Source organism: Apus apus, chromosome 6, assembly GCF_020740795.1.
Source record: "Apus apus isolate bApuApu2 chromosome 6, bApuApu2.pri.cur, whole genome shotgun sequence".
In the NCBI taxonomy this organism is placed as follows: domain Eukaryota; kingdom Metazoa; phylum Chordata; class Aves; order Apodiformes; family Apodidae; genus Apus; species Apus apus.
In genome coordinates this window covers 39,276,301-39,301,154 of record NC_067287.1, presented here as the reverse complement: position 1 = coordinate 39,301,154, position 24,854 = coordinate 39,276,301, and the positions used below count along the sequence as shown (strand labels likewise).

General features: G+C 42.4%; 1 protein-coding gene across 7 annotated transcripts in view; it reads right to left on the bottom strand.

The window, feature by feature from the left end:
- The window catches only part of AGAP1 (ArfGAP with GTPase domain, ankyrin repeat and PH domain 1), a 337,725-nt gene extending 313,112 nt beyond the window's left edge, over positions 1-24,613 (bottom strand). For all 7 annotated transcript variants that reach the window (XM_051623022.1, XM_051623024.1, XM_051623027.1 and 4 more), the window contains exon 1: positions 24,025-24,613. In XM_051623022.1, coding sequence (XP_051478982.1) covers positions 24,025-24,187 — 163 coding nt within the window. In that variant the 5' untranslated portion in view covers positions 24,188-24,613. The remainder of the gene's footprint in view (positions 1-24,024) is intronic.
- Positions 24,614-24,854: the final 241 nt, after the last annotated feature.

Below are 24,854 nucleotides of genomic sequence, written 5' to 3'. Positions count from 1 at the left end.
TCTGTGTTACTACAAATCAGAAGTGATTTTCCTGTTCAAGCCAGAAAAATGACTACAGAGATCCCAGATTTCAGCCTTGTATTTAGTCACTCCTCAGACAATAAACATCTCAGATTCTTTTCCTAAATAACCAGTATAACTCAATAGCACACTTTGTCTGCCTTGCTATCTCCATTTGCAATATTTTAAGCCATACAAATCAAGAAATACACTCAATGCCTCGCATCAACTTCTGAAGCTTTAAGTACAATACACCTATAATAGTTTTAGGTTTGTTAGATAAATGAGATTAAACTCAGTAAGACAACTTATGTAAGAAAATAAGCTCACTACAGTTTTTTCCTCTCATTCAGTTTCTACTTATCCAGGTGTTAATGGTTCAAGTTGGGCTTGTTAGTTGCTGTAGTATGAGTCGCATCAGGAGGTTTCTTGATGAAGAGCTACTATTGCTTTCCATCTGAAAATGTGTTCAAAATGCTGTGTTTTCAGCCATTTTAGGATTTTCTATTGACTCCTAAATCATGAGCCTTCAGTTAGTTTTCAACCCTTTAACATGTATTACCTAAGAAGTGTATTGCTCAATACATTTTAAGCAGCCATGACCTACCACCTCAGAGATGATTCAGTTTAAGTAGCTGAAGCCCAGGTCTTCCTAGACCTAAACATACTATAATTTTTTCCAGTTATGTATGCTGTTTAAGTAAACCACTTGTGCCTTTTCAGGTACAAAATACTGACTTCTTAGCATTAGTTATCAGGAAAGGAAGTTAATTCCTACTTGCTGGAATCAGTTTATAGCCAATTGTTAGAGCATTACACTATTAGCCAGCTCAATGGAATTAAGCCCTCACTGTTGCTTACAAGGCTTTTCTACTATTATCATCTGGTAAACGTAATTCAACTATTACTCAGCATTGTCTAGAAACTGCTTAGGTTATTTCCTGCTTTTTGTTGAAGCAGCAGGGAGTTTAAGCCAGAGGAAAAAACCTGCAGGGCTAATCCTTCAACAACAGCTTCAGTTCTACAGATCCCCCCATCCTTACAACACAGCTTTTTTCCCGAAGTTTCTCATACACAAGATCTGACAAATAAATCTGGACCAACTGATTCAAGTTTTACATGATCTTCCTTTTACACATCAACTGTGTTCTGGCTTCTCAAAGGGCAGGCAGCTCCTCGATCAGGCAAACAGGCACCTCCTGCATTCGGCCCAAGGTTAAGTCTGAATTCAACTTGTCTGGAGATCTTCACAAGTGCATTTCCAGCCACCATCTCCAGTCCCCACTTCCCACAGATGTCTCGAACATGAGGTCAGCCACAAAACAGTCACAAACTGAGCAGCACACCCTCAAAATACTTCACGTTTTAAGACTTTATAACTGCCATCCCACCAGGACTGTGTTGTAGGAAAATGGCTAGTACAGTGCTTTTGGTCTATTTATCTTTTTACTACCAAAACTCCAACCTGACATATTACAAGCTTCTGATACTTACTTCACAGGAATAACAGACAAATATGCATCTCCTTGTTTCATTCTACAATGTTCTGGTCTTGCTTTACATTTTTCCAAACAATTAGCAGTCTTGCTGATGTGGAGTCAGCTCCCAATGTCAGTAAGTGTGTGAAAGCTTGCAAGCAGCTTCTACAAGCACACTCGACTTACCAAGGAAAGTCCATGGCCATTAGATATCAGCTGCTTCTATAGACCATTCCCACACCATCCTGGCTTATGCTTCAAGTCAACTATTTCAACACCATTCATCTATCAGCAATTGTTAAGCTAAAACCTAGGTGCTAGCATAGCTCTATTTTTAAACTTGCCTGCCAGAGCATGTCTCTCCCAAAGCAAACTATCAAAGAAATTCACCCTCAACATCATTTCAGTGACATCCAGTGATAGGACAAGGGGCAATGGGTGCAAACTGGAACACAGGAGGTTCCACATAAACATCAGAAAAAGCTTTCCTGTGAGAGTGACAGAGCACTGGGACAGGCTGCCCAGAGAGGCTGTGGAGTCTCCTTAGCTGGAGACATTCAAACCCTGCCTAGACACGTTCCTGTGTGATGTGCTCTGGGTGATCCTGCCTGGCAGGAGGGTTGGACTGGATGATCTTTCCAGGTTCCTTCCAACCCCTAAGATTCTATGATTAACAAAGAGATATTAAAGTAGTTGATGAAATGTCTTTTTTTAACGTGAGAACAAGCCCAGTGGAGCAGATCTAGATTATTACAAACTATAATAGTGTTATTTCCAAAGCCCACTGAAAGTTAAAATTCTGGAATTTACAGAGAAAGGGTTTTGAAATTGCTGGAATTGTTACCTCTGAGGAACTGGTCCATATTCTATTTGGCACAGCCAACTCAGCTGCTACAGCCTGTGCCTTGCAGAGCTTATCCAGCCTAACACGGGGAACCCCCCTGTGGCAAAGTTCATTTATGGAGATCATACTGGACTCGCTTCCTGGCATCTTCAGCTTGGAATGATAAGTTCACTAATAAAAGCAAAAGGCAGCAAAGACACAAGAAGCCAAGTGAAGCCTGAATCCAACTGGGTTGTCCAATTTAAGGTAAGCAGATTTTGAAACCTCCCCTCACTGGAACCTACTCTTAACAGCAAGAACCCCAAGAACTTTAAGATGTTTTCTTCATTCCCTCCCTACCCATCACCACCTTTCCCACTAGCATCGAGCTCGAGAATGCACTAGGAAGATTTGCCTCCCATAATTCATCTCTCACACTAAACTCCTGAGCTGAGAAGGGTGGCTGTAGATGCACCCCACTTTCCTCTTTCCATACAAAAGCCAAAGTACCTTTCTGGTTTATTAGCCTGGACATTTACTCACCTCTTGTTTCAGCTTTCTGCTTATCATCTGCTCTTCCATACAAGCACAAGCACTAATAAAAGCCTGAAACATCCTAAAGATCTTCTGCGAGAATCACCACCATTAGCTATTAGTGTAAAGGAGACATGTTACAAGGAAAGCCATTAAGAGGTTCTCCTAAGACAGAGGGGGTAGTCAGGAAGGTGGTGGCAACCCGTTACCTCAACTCTAAGGAATCAGAGGCAGGAAAGGAGAATACTCTATCATAGGCACCACAAGCCAGAGTCCCTTCACATTGTTTCATTCAAGCACTGCCCCAGTTTCAGGTCAAAACTCAGACACAGCTGATCTGTAAACAAATCAGTGAACTCATCTTAAAGCAACCACCTTCATCACCAAGTTAATATTTGTAACAAAGCTAAACATGAGTTCTTATAGTCAAGTTTTAATATAAGACATGAGATTCTTATTGACAACCTTTTCATCCATTATTGTGCTCCGCTTAATATTAAGCATAAGCTGAAAACATTAATCCAGAATATCATCCCATTAGCTTTTTCTTAAATTGTGTTTACCAGTGTTTCAAAACAAGCACCTGCCTTTCTTCCACAGGAATTCTCTACTAGTCTTAGGCAAAGGTTTAATAATTATTAGCTTGCTTCTGTCATTCCTGAAAAACAAATAAACCAACCCAGTCAGGTCCCAATTAGTTCCAGTAGGACAGTATTCTCCTGGTATCTTGACTTCTTTACATTTCACTTAGGTTGCTCAAAATATAAGTTCTTTCCATTGCACAACTACTAGGCCAAAGTCAAAACACTTTTCTTCCTGCTCAGCCATAACCTTGCTCTTTGTTCCTTTCCCAGAAATCTAATAAAATAATTCTCATAACAACTGCTCAGAGAAAGCAGTAAGATCCACTTTCTTTGCAATATTTATTATTGTAGTAATTATCTTGCAACAGCCAAAGCAAGTAAGCATCTGACAAAGGCCTCAAGTATCACTGTTTTGCTTAAAACCTTCTCCAAGCTACTGAGTCACCATTGATCTTAGACATGACTCAACAGTGTAAGAATTCTGCAGATCCACATAACCTGATGAAATAAAAATCAGCTCCAGTAGCAGCCAGCAGCAAAGTAAGATTGATCACTGCCTCTCATGTGTAAGCAGAGCATGGCTCATCAGCACCTCTGTTTCCTAAGCAAGGTTCTGAAGGTGTCCAGCTTCCTTATGAATTTGAATGGTCAAGTCTGGCCAACTTGTGTAGGGTTCTGGCTCAGCCAACAAATTAATTACCCTTACTGATCAATACTACACCCTATCTATCCTTCTAAGTCAAATCCACAAACAGAGCCAGAATTCCAGTTCTGAATTAAGTATTTCTACACCAGAAACCTTTTCTTTTTCCATTTACAGACAAGCATCAGACCTACTAGCTTGCTAACTATTTCTAGGAAATAATGTGGTAATTTTGCAGATTTGTTTGTGAAGATAATCACTGCAAGTGATTACAGATCAAGCATTTGATCAGACTTAAGCATGCCATACACACTGCCTCTCTATTTACAAATACCTGGTGAAAATCACTTGCTCTTCTGGAAGGAGAGGACTAAAAATATTCTGGACAGCTAGTATTTCTTCCTAGGTAACTTCAGAACAAGGTTACCTTAAATCATCTGACACATAATGAGCATTATCAGAGGGAGCCAGGCAGGGCTGCAGAGCTCACTTAGAGGAGCAGCACCTGCCATACCTGCCCTTTCCTCACACAGCTTTGGCTGCCACTCACATTTAAACCACGGATAAGATCTATGCCTCAGCTCATGGCATTAGGAAAGAGATCTGATCTCCAAGGTTCCCTGAAAGCAGCTCAACTACCCCATTTCTACTCCCCAGACAGGCAGCAAGTTCCTCTTTCAAGCAGGTAGTCATATTATGAGCACTTTCCTCACTTCAAAGAAAACCCCTGAAAACCAGCTGAAGGTTTGTGGTTTGTTGTGGGATTTGTGGTTTGTTGTGGGGTTGTTTCTTTTTCAATGAAGCTTTAACACTCAGCCTCCAGAGAGAGGCGAGGACTTCTGGTGATTGCTCCCCCAGCAAACAGCACGGTGTAACAAAACAGGGCTCAGAGTCAGGCAATGGCTGCTACAAAACAGAAGACAGCACAATTATCAGGACAATCAAAACTTGGAAGCCACTCACCAAGGAGCAGTGGAGACAAACTCTTGATTGTTTTAAATATCAAGACCGATTGGCTTATATAAGAAACTCACTGCAGTATCTGCAGTGACCAGGATCACCCAACCACTTCCAGTGAAGGCTTTAGATAAGCCAAGTCCACCAGGGGTGGCCACTTGGTGTCCAACTCAGAGCTCCCCATTACCAGCACCACACAGAGACACAATCCATCCTTACATCAACCCTTTCCCATTCACTGCCAGTCTGAAACAAATCTTCATGGCAAAGAGGTAGGGAGAAGAAAGCAGGCTGTACTCTACATGGCTCGTAAAACCTGGGCTGCTATCAAGACAATTAAGCAAGTTGCCAGAAAAGCTGTGAAGTTGTGTACCTACAGTAATACAATGCAATGCTGTTCAAGCCAGGTTATACAAAAAGCCAACAGTGCTGTAATCCAAGCAGGAATCACTCAAAATTATTTTCAAATAAACCAGTAGCAACCTGCCACCATAATTCTTCACTGTTATTCATGACAAATTAAAGTCAAAACAAAGCAAGTTATTGTGAACCAAAATCAGCTTTCAGTAAGCTAGTCCAGGTTCCAGGACATATGCACTTGTACTAATTCCTACTACATTTTCATCCACATGCCAACACAAGAGTTCACAACTGACATGTTGAGCCCTCATCCCACAAGATTAGTACTTATTTTAATATACATTCAGGCATAGCCACAGTGCTTCAACTCTGCACAGCCTGTGCAGTAACTTGAAACAAGCAGAAACCTGAGTGCAAGTCAGTCCCCAATTCCCGAGCCTCAACCACGACAGAATTAAGCACAGAATCTCTGCATAATACCACTATTTTTTTTTTTTTTACACATCTTCCAGGGAATGAAAAGTCCCTTTGTTTTCAATGTTATTAAGCATGTAGCTACTGCTAGCATTTCAAGAAAACATGTTATATTAACTGAAGAGGCAGTCAATAGCACTCATTTTTAAAAGGCCAACACTCCCCAGCAATGAGCCAGGATATGTTTTTATTAAGCCTTATGTAGATCTTAAGATGTAAGTCATCTTGAAGGTGCTTTCATTTAATAGGCAAAAGCATTCCTTACTGAATTGCTCTGAAGTGATACCAGTCTCTAGCAAAGCTCACAAAGATGCACACACGGTGACCAAGTTACTTCTTCAGTGAGACGTGGGTAACACTATCACAACAACAGACCCACTGTGCTACTTGTACCTCCAAGCCCATCTTCCATTCCCAGAGGTGCAAGGCAAAAGATACCAATAAAAAACAGAAAATATGACTGAACAACAACGGCAGATGTCAGGCCCCATCTTCAAATCTGCTTTTAAAACCAGTGGAGCCACACTGGCTCTCAGAAAACAAAAGAAATACAACATAACTAACAGCTAGTTGGAAAAAGTCAGTATACTCAGATCAACAAGTTTTTTCTCAGATGTCCAGTACATTCCAAAGACAAATTCTTTGTACAGGAACTTCCTCCTGGTTCTGTACTCTGAATATCCAACAGTAACACACCAGTTAGATTATCTTGTATGTGGCAATACAGAAAACTTGGTTCAAAATTTACAGTTCTTCCACCACCACATTTCTGTGCTATGATGCTTTTATAGTTTGGAGTCTTAGGATCTCATCATGATAACCACAAGTTTTACAAAGGCCACAGCCAGAACAACCAAATGGAAACTGGATATTTATTGCCCAGGCAATATCATTCCATATATTTCCCTTCCTTTCAGGACCTTATACTTGCAACAAATTCAAGATTAATTACTAGTAACAAAAAGGTTTCTACTACCTTGAAAATAAAGGTAAAAACATATGGGTGATACTTTAGCAGAGCTGAGAATCTTCCACTAAAGCTTAGTAACCTGTGAGGCACATTTGACTTTTATTGAAAACCGGAAAACATAAATCCTGTGTTTTTCACTGAAATACAAGATCACATTTCTTAAAAGCTTCAGTTCTCTGTTTACCTGGAATGTATCTACAGTCATCAGTGACCAGCCCACAGACACGTGTCAGGATCAGGTTAGCTGGGAGAAAGGAAGCATTATGTCAATACGAGAAGGCTGAGCTATGCTGGCCCATTAGCAAGTTATTTGGGCAGAATCCTCATCTCTCACCCTCGCTGACAGAGACAGTTACAGGGCAGTCTGATTTTGTGGTACAGACAGACGAAGAGAAGAGGGACTGAGGGCAAGGAGGCCCATGTACATGGTACTCAAGCACTCATGCACATTGGGAAAAATAAGAATTGTCAGAAAATGCCAACTGTCCAGTGCAAAACCTAAGGGAACGTTTTGGCCAACAGTTGTTCCTGTAAGTGCTGCAATTATTAACAAATTACCACAGTAACCCACTAAAGTATTACTTACATTAAACCATACAAGGTAGTCAACACTGAGCAGCATTACCTTAAGACAACAATTTGACTTCAAGAAAATACTCCTCATTTCATCCAAGTCTAGGACACAGTACATAATCACCAAGTTTTATAAATCCTTCATTCTTAGCTACAGTGGGTGTCAGGCTTACAACTGCTCCTTTCATACTCTCCATCTTTTAAAGGGGCCTGTTTCCATCCTCCCCTTCAAAAAGTAAAGGTCTATCAAAAGATTGGAGTGATTATCACTTAGTAGTACTAAAGACAACATTCCCTTTCCTTCATATCTGCAGATGGCAACAGGTACTTAGGAAAACTAGGCCCTCACATTAGCAGTAACTGCAGCTGTGCATCAGTGTGTGCAGCTCAAAATCCTCAACATCCAGCCAGCATAAACAGACTGCTGTATTATCTTTCAATGTTGTTTTTTTTGTATGATAAATGATAAATTTCTTCTTGTTGAAACAGAAATGGTGTTTAGCTGCATGACTTGCATGCAGTACAACTCTAACGGTATGTTAATTTATACATAACAAATGAAATACAATCATAGGGATGATGCATAATAGCCCTCTGGCAAGATTAACTAAAACCTTAGACTGCTGATTATACAAGCAAGTCAACATATTTACGATCAGTTGCAGATAAAGGGAACATGCCTATGGCTCCCAGAGAAACAGGTTCAAGTTCCTTAGAGCCTGGAAGTTGTTCACAGCTCCCTGCTCAGTTCAGCTGCCATGGCTTCTGCACAGCACCCTGCTCCCTTCTCCCTGCTGCTTAAGAAAAACAAGGTCTAGGTGCAGGCTAGCAAACCGCTGAACAGAGCCAACAGCCTCTGACACCTGACCAACCTCTCCAAGACCTTGAAGTGTGATCCCACACCCCCTCCTGGAACAGTTCTGAAGCTCATCCGAGCCTTAAGCAAGCTGATCCAGCTTGCTACCCCAGTAAAACAACTCCTGTTCTTCTCACTGAGCTGCTTGCTGAAGGGCCAGGTGCTGTAAAAGTGAGCTGGTGAGGTGGGAGGATCCTCCTCATTTAGCAAGAGCAAATGAACCACTATGGGCTCACCCACCCTTAAGCTGTACTCTCAGAAGACTGCAGATCTATATGGGGTTTCTACAAGTTTATACTCTGTAGCCCCACTCACACCAAAAACCGTTCCCATTCCTAGTATTCTCTCCAGCTAAACCCCATCAGGGACTCAAGCAGCACATCACCTCATCTTGAATTCAAGTTGAATGGCAGCTGTAATCATTCTAAGGCATAAAGGAGCACAGAAATACAACCCTCAGATTACACACAGCTTGCCTGACTAACCTGAAAAGGCTTTACCCTGCAGTGTTGAAGATAATTCAAAACCAGTTTATTTTATTTGTATTTCTTTTTCAAGAGACTCCCATAGTCCTGCAGCAACTTGATTAATTATTGATATTAATGAGGCCTCATCTGCTCAATGCACCATTTCCATAAGATTAGAAATCGACCACATGTTCCAGCATGGCAGCAAATACTGTCTCCTTTTCTCCACATACAGCTTGCACCTCCTAAAGAGTAAAGACAGAGCAGGACTTCAAATGGTTTGTTTCTTTTTATGCAACTCAGTTTAGCCACTGGATGAAAAACCACGTTGCAGCAAATCTCATGTGTAAACTTTGCCCCTTTGAAATTTTGAGTTCTTTACCCAGTTTCAGCTGAAATCATCTGAGCTGGGCTGATTTGTTCCATTAAACAGGATCAGAAGTAGATCTCATTTTAAGTCTCAGTTATTTCCATCTTGTAACAATTTTTCATTGGCAAGGTACTTTACATATTCCTTCTTACAAATACTGCCCTGTCACATTTCACTTGCATGCAACATAAATAAAAGCACCTTGATCAACTGTCATTGTTCTTTTCAGGAGATTAATCCACTACTTTTTATTTTTAAACACTGAAAAGTTAACTGCAAATTCATCCATTTCCTGACAAGTAGATGGAAGAGGCAAACTAAACAAGTGCCACAGCCAACTTGTAGTTAAAAAAAAAATCTTGGTTTTTAAATCAGATGTTCATTATGATAGAGAATATATGTTTCAATACACAAAATCACTCTCAAACTTGGCAGTCACAGAGACTAGAAGCTGAACCAGGTCCAGCATCAAAGCCCTTCACAAAATCCAAGCAGATCAAAGTAATCTGGAAGCCTTTGGAATTCTCTCAAGGTTTGTCATTTTAGTTTATATCTCAAAGTCTCCCAGAAACAGCTGCTGGTCTGCGAGTATTATGAGAATTTGGCTTCTTTTCATTCCCAAAAGCCTGCAACCACCCAAAAAGTTTGCTAAAGACTAATGTACACTGAAGCTGCTCTATTCCAGCCATCACCTACACTTCAGTGGCCTGTTTGTCCTGCTTGGAGGCAAACACTAAGAAAAAAAGAGACTTTTCAGTTAGGAGGTCACTAACTCTGCCATACCTGAAGTGTATATAGCTATCTTGACCAATAAAATCAATTTCTGCAGCTTCATAGGAATTACTTTCAAGCTGCTAAGGTTAAAAAAATAAACCCTGCACTTTCCCCCAAGCGATGATTTTACATCTTACATTTTTCATCAGCATCTAAACTCCCATTTGTCCGCCTTTCCAAGAAGGTTAACCCTAATACAGTTTCTCATGTATTCAAATTGTCTTCCCTTACTTTGCCTTTTTTTTGCTCAACATAACTATGGCTGTATAGAAAGCGTTTTAACAGCTGATTCTAGCTGGGCTTTCAGATCACTTTTGCACGATGTGGAAGTGCTGACACACAGCTTGGCCACAGCACCCAACACACAAAACTTACTTTGGGCGCAAATAAATGAGCCACTAACCCTATTACAGGGTCAACAGTTTCAAGACACTTACTGGACCATCTCCTAAGGCTCAGATTTTATGTTCCATTAAAAAAAAAAAATGGACCATGATGAGAAAAAATATTTAATTATCACTATTTTTATTTGAGTCTGAACAGGATGATACTACTTCAGTAATGTGACAATACAAGATCTGAAGGACAGCTGCACCAGTGCTGTTATGCTGCCATCTCAGCTGCTTTTTCAGAGCTTCATGGAAATTTAAATAATGCATCTTGCAGTCTAAGTGCATTAACTCATTCTTGGTATCAGCTTTTAATACTTTCATGTTTCAAGAGCCTGTTAAGCACACAGAGAACAGTTATTCCTCAAGGCAGATGCGTGACTCACAGAAATCAACCCAAGTAGATGAAGGTCACAAGACAGAGCATTTTTCTAGCATCCTGTAGTTTTCTGCACTCACCGCCCCCAGCAAAACCTGTATCTTAATCACTGTCTGTCCCCTGAGGTCAATAAATATCCTCTCTCAGCTGACATACCTAGCCATGAAGAGCCTTTTCATTGACTTGATTAATGAAGTTAAGAGGCAAACAAGAGAGAGATACACAGCTCATATCCATCTTCCTGTTTTTCAAGACACAGCTCATACTCATCTTACTGCTTTTCAACACAAAATTGTTCAAGGATTTGCATGAAAATACAACTCAAAACTTGTCACACTTAAAACTGCAGTACTTTCTCTTACATATTGGAACCAGTTCCAGCCTAGTTAGCTGAGGCATGCGCTACACTGCCAAAACACCAACAACAGGGACTCACCAGCCCCTACACAGGCCCTAACGAGTCCCACAGCCAGCACTGACACCTCTGCAGCAGCATTAACACCTCCATCCAAGCTGAACACTCATGTGCCAACCCCACTATTCACACAGTCACATTACAACCAGCATGTAGACAACCTGAAAAAGCTTTTCAAAGGCCTTGCTCTCTCCAACATATCACAACAGCCACACAGCTTAAAGTAAAAGGAAACAAAAAAATCAGCACTATCTCCAAATTCTTTCAATTAAGTTGTGGAAGAAGCTAAATTGAGTGCTTCTGATTATCACAGCAAGTACAATAGCACCTGGAGCGACCTACTCAGTATTATTAATTAAACAAAAACACACAAGTCAGGAAGAACAGAGTTATACAGTTACAGTCATACCCGTTTGTAGCAGGTTGGATTTAGTTTTTGTATTACAGCCTCCCCTATGTTGTTTTAAAAAGATGTAGTTCCATTTGTAACAGGACTTATCCATATTTGATTTACCTAATGTGTCATCACTGAACAGCTTTTATCAAATAGTAGCACTTACCCAGTAAGCAAGTAGAGAAGCATTATCCAAACTACCCCAAAACAGTTGCAGCTCATCAGGTAATCCAGGAGAAACTATCAACCTTGCACAGTAACTGAGATTCCTGGGAACACCTTTGACTGAAGTTAAGAACTACCAGACTTCTACAACGTCCCACTTTGATGTCACTTTCTTCAAAGAAGATTATATTCAAATTCAAGTTTCTAGCAGGTAGCTAGCTCAACCTAAGTAAGCTACCTTATTTACATACTAATTACAAAAAAAAACACACTACACCACCACCAGTAGGCTACCTTGCTCTTCACAAGTTCTGGCTAAATTGAGTTTTCCCATTTACCTACTGGACTTCATTTTAAAAGCTACTGGACTGGCCTCATTAGCAAATAGCAAATCAAGGGATATATATTTGAGCTTTAATTTTAACAGCATGTCATTACCTACCATCAAGTAATCCCTTTAGGGACACACTTGTACTTTTTAGGTCACTGAGGTATTCTGCCTCTAGCTGTTGACAGCCCACATTCCAGTTACAGCCAAACACCAGTATTTAAATGTGCTTTTTTTTCCTCCAAATTGGCTCACTTCTTTCAGCTGCCTGTAGTCTCCTTGCAGTGCTTACTGGCCTGTTCCCACAAGTCTCAAATTAGAAAACTTCATACTCAATAAAGTGACTAAATCACCTTGAAATACTATGTTCAAGGTAGATGAATGCTCACTTTATCAAACACGTCACAGAAGCCAAGAGACCCTGCCCAGCCACCCCGTTCACCCAAACAGCAGCCTGGGCAACTCACAACTGAAACAACAGCTATTACCTCTCCTCCAACAGGTCTTTCCTTATTTAAGGTAAAATAAATCTCTTTAGACTCTTGCATTCCATAATCTAATATGAAGATTTCCCCTGCCAGTCCAGAAAGACACAAGCTTTCCAGCTTACATTAGTCAATTGGTTTGCAAAGTAAAATACTTAATGCATGTTGCCATTACCAGAACCAGTCAACATCCCCTTATTATCTCAATGCCATTGCATGAATTATGCTTAATTTTTTTCCCTAACTTTTTACCTACTGCAGTTCCTGGCACATATGCATCAACACCAATGCAAATGGTGGACCTAAAACTGCACAGCCAAGTATCATACGTGTTCCTCCTTCCCATGTATGGTGCTAATGTTCCAGCTGAAGGGGGGGGAAATTTTTTCCATAGGTTCAAGAACAACAAGACTACACACTGAAGTTCCCCTGTAACATCACAGTGACTACAATGGTCCAGTATTTAGAGTAAGCACTCACAAGGAAAACAGGGCCCCCAATTGTTTATGTTTGCATGCTGACCAGTTTAAAAAAAAGACAGAATGCTCTATTTTAAGAGCTTTTGTCAGATAATTTGGAGAGGACTAGCAAGCAAGTAATTAGTACATGCAGTTCACATCAACTACCACATCAATTAGCATCATAAATCAAACCAGCAACCCTCTAACTCAATTCACTCTATTATGCAGGAAGCAAGATGTTCCAGGAAGCAAAATATTCCCAGAGAAGTCCTGTCTTTTTGCAAGTCACGTAGGTCTCCTGACTTCAGCTAGAATACTAGCCTTAAAATGCACTAAGCAGTTACCAAGGCAGATGTTGACTGTAAATCTTTGTGCACTTTGTGCACTGGCTGGGTTTGTTACCCAGAGGATGAACACACGTCCCTTCCTTCACTCTCAGAGTTGTGCACCACTGTACTCAGAGCATCTTTTGCCTCCAGCAAGTTGTGCTCTTTTGGTCAGCCCCACCCTCCTCTAATTTAATTTTGCAAGATAAGTCAATAGGAAGTTCCTTCCATCCATAAACTAATGTATTACACCTAATGTTATACACCTAGATGCTATTAAATGCCACAATCGCACAGTGGCAAAGTAATTTTGAAGCTTAATTAATGCAGGTTAAAATTAGAATCTTATTTTGCATGACAAAAGAAATGAAATGGGACTAAATAGATGAGTTGCCATGGGGTACAGGAATGGTTTTCTACAGCTGGTTTCTACTCTTCCCATTTTCATTTACTCAACTCCAAATGTGAACCTGCAGATTCATGTTAAGTAACAGAATTGCCACAGAAAAGTGGTATCAACTGTAGGAAGGTCCCACATGAACTGAGGCTGCAGTCACAGATTTTCTCCACATTCAAGAGCATTCCAGCAGCACTGTCAATATTTACAATTTCACACAATGACAAGCAAGTACCCACCACTGTCATCATCCTGACAGAAGGGTCAGAAGCTTGCCCACAGTCCCACAGAAATCTTTCATCCCCAATCTCCAACAGCAACCTAAAACAATTTTTCTAGGAGCAATGTGTTCTGAAGGAAAAAATCATTACTCAGCTTTATTCAAGGCATCAAAAAAGAACATAATCCTATTAAGACTTCAGGGTGTATTGAAAATACTAAGAAAGCTTTACTATGACAGCCTTTTAAACTCTAGTACATCATTGACTTTATGTTCATCAGCGCAAAGGGACATTATTTTCCTTCACTGTCATGTATTAGTCCTGATAGTTGACACTTGTACCCTTGGCAATACAACCAGTAAAACCTAGCCAGAAACAGAGAGGGTACAATCAGTAACAAAATTGTAACTGTTTTATCAGAACTCCCACTATCAAATCTCCATATCTATCACAATTTTCCAAGCTACCATTCTAGTCTTAGTGCTAAACAGCAAAGCTAGCCAAGCAAGAGGTATCTAGCCCACCTTTCCCCCAAGAACATGGGATCTGACTTATGACATGCCTCCACCAGTAACTACAGGAGGAAATAGAAAGCTGTATGCCAGTTGAGTGGCCATGCAGAGCTGGCACCTTCTCCCAAGAGCATGCCACCTTTCCCAGTGTCTACCAGGCCTGCAGGGGATGGTGAACAGTACAATGACCACAACAGCACAAGTGTCAGTTATTATTTCATCTCCACCTATCACGAATCACTTGGTCACTAAAGCCTAACTCACACCTTTACACTACATTTACAGAAGAAAACAATACTCAAATATAAGGACCCAGTGTGAGCTCAATTACTCATTCACACTACTTCAACACTGCTGCAGTTTTCAAGAGACCTCTTGCAGCCTGCAGGGTCAGCTTGACATTCTGAAAACAATACAGGTAATTTAGCAGGTCAAGCTCCTGACAAGCAGTGCTGTAGGTTCCTACTAAAGTGGCTGACTTTCTGCCTCTTTGCTGCCTTACAGTATCAGTGTGTTCATAAACTCCATTATCCCAGCCCAGAGGCTGTACAGTTCTGATCGGAGATGCCTGCTAACTACTCCAGGCCTTACAGTTTGCACTTCACCTCACCCTAATTCCACCGAGAGGAACAGACTCTGACAGCACAGAATACAGACGCACATTGATGATTTTATTCCTGTGCTAGATGCCCATTCCAGTATCCCAGGATCACTGGGTTCATTCCTATCAGTCTCTGATGAGAGCGCAGATGATCCTGCACTCAAATGCAAATACTTCCACGTGTCATTAGTGGGAAACAACATCTGCTGTCCAGTACCACGCTGCAGTCACCCTAGGACCCGCTGTTCCAAGTTGTCTTTCAATAATTAAATGAGCCATAAGAAATCCAAATGCCAAGTGTGTGCATTCAGATGGGCAGCTGAAGTCTAACATCTCATATGTCTTCCTGCTACACTTGCTTTCCATATTTCTACAAATTCGTATGTCAGCCACCCCCTTGCTTAAGGTCCTGAGACATCTGCCTTGGGTTACTGACCAAATGACCCAAAAAGCCTTGCTGTTGGTGCACAACTAGTTAACTCAGGCACACAAGCATTCACCAAGTTAAGTGGTACACATTTGGATGACTGCTGTCTGCAGTGCCATGCTTTTAGCATATTTCCTCTGGAGAACAGTTGCTGGGATACCTAAAAGGCAGCTTCCTGGCTGCTCTCCTCAGCATGGGGAGCTGAAGCAGGAAGATAATGGAAATCACACATTTGCACATGTCTGTTCAATCAAGTTACAGGGTGCTACAAAATCCTGCAGCAGTGACTATCTCGTGTCTTACTTCTGGTTATGTTACTAAAAATAGCTGCAAAGTATAAAAACTGTGGTGTAAGCTAATAAAAAAATAACCAACACGAAGAACTTGACCTGCAGCTTTAGTTTAACAGAAAATGGAAACACTACCAAGTCCAAAGCAAAGTGGATTTTCCTACAGTTCTCAAGGTAAGTTGTGTCAAGCATGGATTATGTTTAGGCTATAAATATTCCTTCAAAATTATCAAAACAAAATTGCATTTCAAGCTTCTCATTAACAAATACAAAGCAATAGAGCTAAAGCTACAGATTCAATTCCAGCCTGTATTTTCCTTCAATCCAGAAGGGGAAGTGACCAAACAAAACAGCTGCCTAGTCATTAGGTTTACATTCACTATCCAGCTATGTAAACAAATAAAGCTACTCAACAAGACATAGAAAGGACATCTCACACACACACCAATCCTGTATTTTCAGTAGTTGCTTCCTCAAGTGGTTAACTGAAGCAACAAGAAAAATGAAAAAACAAGTCATGCACTGGGTTAGAAACAAACTGCCATCTTTACACCCCTTCATCTGCAGCATTATACAGGCTCCAGATATGGTATTAGTCAGAATCCTGAAACGACACTAATGAGGTTGAATGAGCACATATTGATTAAGTAAGACATCTGCTTCCAGCCATTTAAAAAAACAACAACTTCCAGAGAGCTTTGGAATTGCCAACTGCCCACAATGGACTAAGTACCAACCAGGGAACCTGACAGCCCCTCTGTTCCCACCTTGGAATTAGAAACATAAAACCAAAGCCTCCTGAGAAATCATAGATCCCTGGCAGCCTGAATACATCTAAGTGATACTGTTACCTTCTTTCTAACATGAGTTGCAAGATTCATGCAGCATTTATAGCCTTATCACAATTAAAACAAAGGTACAAAATAATTGCAAAAAACTTGGTATCAAAAGCTCTGTCCAGAAGACTAAGTAGTAGCTGAAGTGTCACTCCATAGAGAGAGAGAGGAGAATTGAAGTGTCCTGCATTTTATAAAATCCTTTTAAAAGTTTAAATTCATCACTCAAAGAGCTGATCTCTGCCCAGTACCCACAGGCTGGAGAGCTCATGCCTGCAGCTGAACTGTATGCCCCTGCTGCATCTAAATGTGGAGTTTGCTATGACAGCAACAAGGTGCAAAACCAACCACTTAAGAACCCAAAGGTTTTGACCAGGAGCAGGGATGTTGCTAGCAAAGTGTTAAGCATAACATGACAAATGAGTGAAATGCCCAATAACTAGCACAATAATTTTAAGTTGCTCTTTCCATTTGTTTCTTTCAGTTGGACTCCCTCCACTATGCCCGTGTCCCTCTCATCCTGTAAAGCCCAGAACAGGACAGAGTGCTGCAGTGTAGCCTCACCAGTGCTGACTAGGAATTTTATTTAAAGAAAAACAAAACCAAACATACAAAAAAAAACCAAAACCAAACAAACACACAAAAAAACACCACACACACCACACAACAGGCCCCAAAAACACATCCCAGCAAGGCCAGGCACAGAAGGAGGGATCCAGACACCAAAGCCAAGCTGCTTCCTGCCAAGGAACAGGCACAACTCATCACACCAGTGTTCTCAGCCTTAGTGGGGAGTGCTCCCAGGACCATCCCCAAACCAAACTGGTCTGGGCCTCCTGCTCCAAATCAGTGCCCCACTATTTGGGGTCTTTGGCCTTCACATACTGTTATTCCAGCTCATGCCTGGGCAGTGGTCCCTGCAGGGCACCCACTCACCTTCACCATGGGGCTCCATGCAGATATCCCTTTCCACATAGAGATGGCATCCATGCAACTGTATTTATGTCCTGATGGCACAGAACTCCCAGAAGTCTTTAAATCAAAAACTAGCAACATCTCACAAGTTATCCACACCTGGCATCCTTTGCTCACTTATTTCATGGTACAAAGACGAGAGAAGAGCAGCTCAGCCCAGCTCTCCTCCCTCAGTACAGGTGACATGACCCACAAACAGTGCTTGAAGGGAGCCAAGGGCAAATCTAACATCACAGGAGACAAATACTTTGTGCCTACAGAGGTCAGAATTATTAAAACTATTTAATACAGTACTTCCTATCTCATAACAGAGGACTTTGTCCACTATACATTACTAAGTGTTAATGATTGCTAAGTATTAATACTAGGTATTAATGATTACTAAATAATAATTTTTGATATTTTTTCCACAAATATCATAGAGCTACGTATGTGAAGATCAGAAAGAATGCCTTGAACATTAAAACTAACAATTACAGAGGCTGATGTTTGAAATACAGTCAGCAAAAGGTCACACAGTTGAGATGCAAATGAGTTCTTCATTTCAGCTACTAAGTTTTTTTTGAGCTTACATTACATTTTCTTCAAACATTTGCCAAAAATACCGATACTGCCATTTACATTGCTGATTGGTAAGGACAAAAATCCCAATTGCAATGCAGAAGAGAAAAGAGCATTCCCAAGATCTGGGGACAAGTTCTTCAACTGCCTGGCACTCTTCCCAACCTCCAGCACTCTCCCAAACAAGTGGGTTTTTTAATTTTGCTTAAAACCATCAGATTACGGTATTTCTTAAGTGCATCCCTTAATATTTGCAATTAATGAAACATATTATATTCCCACAGCAGTTTGCATCATGTGATCCAAGACTCAAACCACCCTGTTCAGATGGTAAAGACTAAAACTAAGGATAATTCAAGTGCTAGATAATATAACTTATTAAAAAATACATTTTAGCCTGAGCACTTATGTCACCTCTTGGACACTGCAACTGCCATTTTGTGCTTTGCTAAGTACAATGTGAACACAAACACCACAACCTATATTACAGGGTGTGTTTCCTTTTCCCAAGTGCCCAAGATCAGTCCAAGACAATCAAACGTCCAAACTGCTGTGCTGCTGAGTGCCCTCTCTTAGGTAGCAGGACTCATTTGCCAATTTAAACAGAAATAAAAACAGTGATCTGTATACACAGCAGCATGAACTCTTGTTTCAGCACTATTGCCTGCTGCTTTAAACTAATCCCCCAAAGCAAACGGTGGGAGCAGCCTGGCACACTTCCTGAAAAACTTAAAGCCTCACAACACATGAGTTCCAACCACATCCATTGATCCACAGCGCGCCTCCTTCTTTGACTGAGGAAGAAAGTTATCCTCAGAAGTTAATGTTTTAAGGTTTCCTCTCAATTTGTAACTTCTATGCACTCACTCAAAAGCATCTGGTATTTAATGACACAGCTTTTGATGAGAACAGCAACAAAGCACATAACTTAGAGCCAGAAAACAGTCACTTTGACTCAAAGTAAGACATTTCATTAACTTAGGACACAACTATCAAACCTATCTTCTATTTTACCATGCAAATAAAGAAACAATAGTTTTTGCAGTTACTCATATACTAGTCTTTTACCTTTCACATTAACAAGAAATATCATTCCATTTTTAAACCAGCCACCAAAACTGCACTATATGTACTGTGTTTAATCCATTTACACACACTGAAGGTCAACAGACAAGGTGCAAGTCAATGCTGACTGTGTACATGCACACCCAGAATTACCTAGATGCACTTCTGCACTCGACAGAATGTGTCCAGATTCACCACATCTGACTGAATCACATGAATTTAAACCACCAGAACAACAAGGCAGCACATTCCCAGCATGCTCTACCCTTGCCCTCTCTCCCACAAAACTGAAACAAGAGGGCTATGTTGTGAAACTGTCCCCCAGGCACCATGCCAAAAAAGTTACCCTGAAAATAAACTCCAGCCCAGGACTAGAGACTCCCTCTGTCAGTAAAACTACAACATCCTAAATTATTTATTTTGCTGACCTGAAAAGTAAAACAAGTGAAAAACTGTTCTGGTTTACAAGCTGAGATGTTATAACCAGCCCCCAAACTCACTGTTAAACCCTTTAGCTTCCATGAAACAGATTTTAATTCTTGGTACATTCGCAGAATCAGTTTATTCACTGCAAAACATAGTTCCAAAAGGCATAACAAGAGCTTCACGAGGGTGAGTGGTATTGAGGCTTATCCTACATAATACTTGTTGTTTCTGCTTTGTTCATTTATGCATAAACAGCTGAACTACACCCCCATTCTCTCGATTTATTTAAATAACATAAACCCAAACTCTGCTCCCCCAGAGCATGACTTAATTATTTACTTGCATGGAGATCACCACAGGCTGGATCAACAAAATACCTAAGCAAAAGGAGTGACTGGTATTCAAATAGCTTTCAGGGTGACAATCACTGTTTCCAGGTTGCAGCTTGATTTAATTCTTTGCCAAGTCTTGTAGCACCATCAGCTTCTGCTCCTTGTCAGGAGCTATTTGAACACCTGCAGGAAGGCTCAAATTATTGATTCACCTTTAACTTACCACTAAGACAAGTCCCATATTTTCACTAACAGCAATGCTACTTCCACAATAGGAAACCAAAGAAGGTTGATCACTGATGTGCCTGTCATTCTCCTGTCATCAAGCAGGAGAGAACAGGTACATTAAGCAGGAAAACCTGTAGTCTTATATTTCACAAAACAATGCTTTTACAGTACATACACTTTTCAACTCTCATCTGAGATTTCAGTAGCAACAGAAGCATTAAAATACTATTGTTACCTCAGTGCCAAAATTGAGTATAACTCCCTCTCTAAGACAGTCCCACAATAGCCCTGCTCCCCCAACATCCTTGATATTTAAGCGGTTGTAAAGTTATAGAGGGTGACTGGCCAGGACAGGTAACACCACCAAGTGGAGTCCTGCACCAGTTAACAACAGATGCTTCTGATGCATAAACACTTCAAGAGTTTTAGCTTTACCCTAAATCAATTTTCAAGAAACAGTACTTCTGGAAGTGACTGAAGGAAAAAAAATGTTTCTACATCCCACCCCCTCCCTCCCCCCTGTGCACTGTCCTGAACAAGCAATTTCCAAGTGCAGAGATGATGCTTTCTCTAAGATTTAGATTATTTCTGAAGTACCAGGACACAATAATTATAATTTCAAAACTCAAGCTATCATTTGCAATATATATTTTTTTTAACAGAAAAATAGAAATCACAAAATGTGCAGCAACACTTTAATTAATAACTGAATAATGTTTGGTATGGTATCCGTAAGAATTAAAGCAACAACTTTCCCTTGAGATTAAATAATAATAGTTCCTGTTAATTTAGAGAGGGGAAATACATAAATTAGAGACCACAAGAAAGATTTTCAAATTAATCACAAGGCACACAGAAGCCAGCATCTTAAGCCTCATCACTGAGGCTCTCTTTTACTAGCAGAGGAGTCACAATATTCCCCACTTAAGGGGAAATTGCCCACTTAGGAAAATGCTCGACACTTGCTGCATTATTAGCAATAAGTCTATTAGCACAAGTGTTTTAGAGACTATTCACCAAAATTACATTACTTTTAAACTGCTTTAAAATCCCTTCATGAAGGCTTAGAAATTAAGTTTTTCACCATCTTTCCTTGGCTTTGCATCATTCTTGAAGTTTTATAACAATATAATGCTAGTCTCTGCCTGCACAGCAAACTGGAACGGACATCTCCAGCTACCACCTACACCTCCATAGCTAGACACAGACATTAAGACCTTCACACCTTGAAACCCCAAGATGTTTGCAGCACTCGAAAAACTGCTGAAGTCAATCCATGTTTTCTTCTCCCCATTCCTCAGTACACAACATGTGTGATGTAAGAACTGTTCAATATTGATCAGGCAGTGACGCATGCACTGGTGGGAAAAAGCTCGAGAGCTACAGAACGTGTGAAGTCTTTACTACAGTTAAGAGTCTAAATAACAGCATCAAAAATTGTTTGGCTACATAGTACAAATTTCATAAAAACAGAATGGCAATGTATGCTTTTAAACTATTGACTCTGCAGCTCTGAAATGCAAGAACCTGAAAGCAATCAATTTTTACCATCATTTATCATCATCTTTATCCAGTGAGGATAAGCAGCTAATATCACACAGAACTGTTTTACCCAGTATGCCAACTAACTTAAGAGTAATACAAGGAACAAAATCTCTGTGCAAGAAATATCAGCACATCAATTTAGGACCCAATTTAGGAATGTTTAGCTCTATTTGGCTACACATTGTGGACTCAAATTATAAATAAACACTGCTGCTGAAATGCTAGCTTGAATTTCACAGTATTTCAATAGTCATTGGTCCAGCAAGTGTGTCCAGATATTCCTATAATAGAACTTAAAGCTGAAAAGAAAGAACATTTACACTGCCAATAAAACCTAACGTGTTCAGAAGACAGTGACACTCTATATTGAAAACTCTGAGAACAAGCAGTAGTGTTTGCACTGAAAGAAGCCTCAAATTGCTTTAGATTTCAACCATGTTCTCCTTCAGAGAGCAGAAAAGCATTATTTGGGCACTTCAAGGAGCACATGTTGGTTGGAGTTACAGCTTGAAGCTGACTGAACTAACTAAATTATTTTCTTTAACAGGTACAATTTTCCTTCTGCTGGAAGAAACTATTTCGGCTACAAGTCCCTTGTTATTTCCCCCTGCCAGCCACACCACAACCCCTCGCTGCCAATGAAAGAGCCCAGTACCTCAAACTCGAAAGCATGGGTGATATTCCAGGAGTGCCATTATAACACTAACTCTCTGCAGCTCAATAAAGACTTCTAGGACTGCAACAGCAGGAAAACAAATTACTATTCCTAAGTTCTTCCAACATGCAATATGGCATTACCACATTGGTTTGAAAGCTGGTATCTGTGAGAAACAGCTTGATAGAGGATGTTTACCAAAAATACAACCTGGTAGAGTTGTAATCTAAAGGAGCAGTTGGGTTTTTTTTCAAGTTTTTTTCAACTATTTACAGTTTTTAACATTCAGAGTTACACTTTCCTAGACAGATCTTTCCCATTAATCAGATCTACTGGTTTCATGACTCAATGTCCAATGTAACTTAGACACCACTATTAAAATTTTACTCCTCTACTCTGCTTTTGAAACATTTGCAGGCTGCTACTTGGGTGTTAAAAGTCTTTGTGATCGACAAATGAAGTGAGCTAGTTAGGTAACAGAAATCACTAATACATGAAAAGACTAAATAAGTCACATGCTATGGAGATAATGACATACAGTGCTTCACATATGGTGCTTCACATCCTCCTCCCACTGCAACACAAACTTGGCTGCATTGCCATATCCCAAGCATCTTATTCAAGAAAGATATTTATACCACACAAACATGTATTAATTACCGCTTAAAAAATACGTTCTGCTGAAGGCATCGTTTATTCTGCAGAAATCCAAACAGCAGTGGCACTGAGAAAAGAACAGCAGTGCCTGTGCCATACCCTTCCCATAAATATATTAATACATTTCCATCTCTTCAGTGAAAGAGAGCAAAGGAAGGGACTCCCAGGAGGGGCTCAAAAGCTCACAGCCACAAACCATCACTTCAGTAAAGTCACAAATGCAACAGAGAACACGCACAAAACTCCACCACAACCCCAGTCAAGGCTCTGCACTCGACCACGCTCCTCACACCGCGACAGGCACTGCCAGCCCCAGGAACTCGCTGAGCAAGACAATGAAGAGTTGGGGGTTGCCCCCTCCTCCTGAAACGTTAAGGGCAGTAAACATGACGCCTGCATTGTTCAAGAGTCAGACCAATAACGCAGCCCGCCAAGTAACAATCTCAAGACCAGCTTTTCCAGCTATTTGCTCTTGTAAGGTCCAGCGACAGCTGAACAAAAAAATACCTGTAAAGTTGCCAATATTGACAAATTTTTCAGGTTTTGCACACCCGTAGCAGCTCACGAGTCTCTGCAGTGCTCCTCCGGGGACAGAAGCACATCAATCCACAGCTTCCGAGACTGTTATCTCCATCTTGCCTTCAAATCTGCTTCCTACGCTGCTGCAGAGCCAGACTGCTGCTCTGTAACCCAGCTCTACACCTTGTTTACTCACTTCACATCCCTAAAGCGGAACCCACCTCGAAGCGTCTCCACCACACCTGCGCGGAGCACCGGAGAAAAATCTCCTCTCCTCCCCGGCATCCTCCTGCCCAGCCCAGCCCTGGCCCGGCTGCGGCTCCTCCTGCACCCCCAGCAGAGCCTCATCTCGAAAACAACTTCTCCCCGCAGCGCCCTGCGCCCTTTCCCAGCCGCTCTGCCAACAAACTCACCTTTCCCTACGGAAACCCGCACCCGACGGGGATCAGCCCGAGACCCCCGCAGCCCCCGCGGGGCGGAGGACGGGCAGGCAGCGGGGGGAGCCGCGCTGCGAGCCCGGCACGCAGGGCCCGGGGCTGGGGGGGAGGTGGGGGCCGGGGCCGGCGTCTCACCTTCGATGGCGATGACATGCTCGCGGATCTGGTTCTGCAGCACCGGCTCCTCCACCCGCTCCAGCAGCTCGTAGATGGAGTAGATGTTGGGGTGCACCGACTCGAAGCGCTGGATCTCGGCCCGGATGGCTGCCGAGTTGGCCAGCTGCTGCTGGTAGTTCATGGCGGGGCCGCTCCCCTTCGCCGCCGCCGGCTCCGGCTCCGGCCCGACGCCTGCCCCGCTCGCTGCCCCTCCCCGCACCGAGACCCCCGCGCCGGCCGGCGGGCGGCGGGGGCGGGCGGGGCGCGCAGGGGGGGTGCCGAGCCCCGGCCGCCGCCTCACTCACCAGACCCCCCCGCCGCCCGCCCCGGCAGCAGAGTCCTTCGCCTCGCAGCCCGCCAGGGGCGCCGCCGCTCCCCGCCCCGCTGTCACTTCATCGCGCCGGCGGGGCAGAGCGAGCCGGCCGCCCCGGGCCCCATGCAGGGCGGCAGCGCGGCGGGCGCCGCTGAGCTCCCGGCCCCGGCCGCCTCAACTCCGCCGCGGCGGCCTGTCCCGCCGCCGAGCCCCGCGCTCGGGCAGGCAGTGACCGCTCGGGCAGGCAGTGACCGCTCGGGCAGGCAGTGACCGCTCGGGCAGGCAGTGACCGCTCGGGCAGGCAGTGACGGCCCCGGCCCCGGCCCCGGCCCCGCTCCCGGGCCGGCCCCGCCAGCCCCGCTCCCCGGCGCCCTTCTCCTCTGCCCGCTTCACGCTTCACGCCGGCCACGCCCCCGGGTGACGTCAGCACGCCGGCCGCTGGCCACGCCTCCCGCCTCTCCGCGCGCGGCACGCTGGGAAGGGGAGTCCGGGTGCG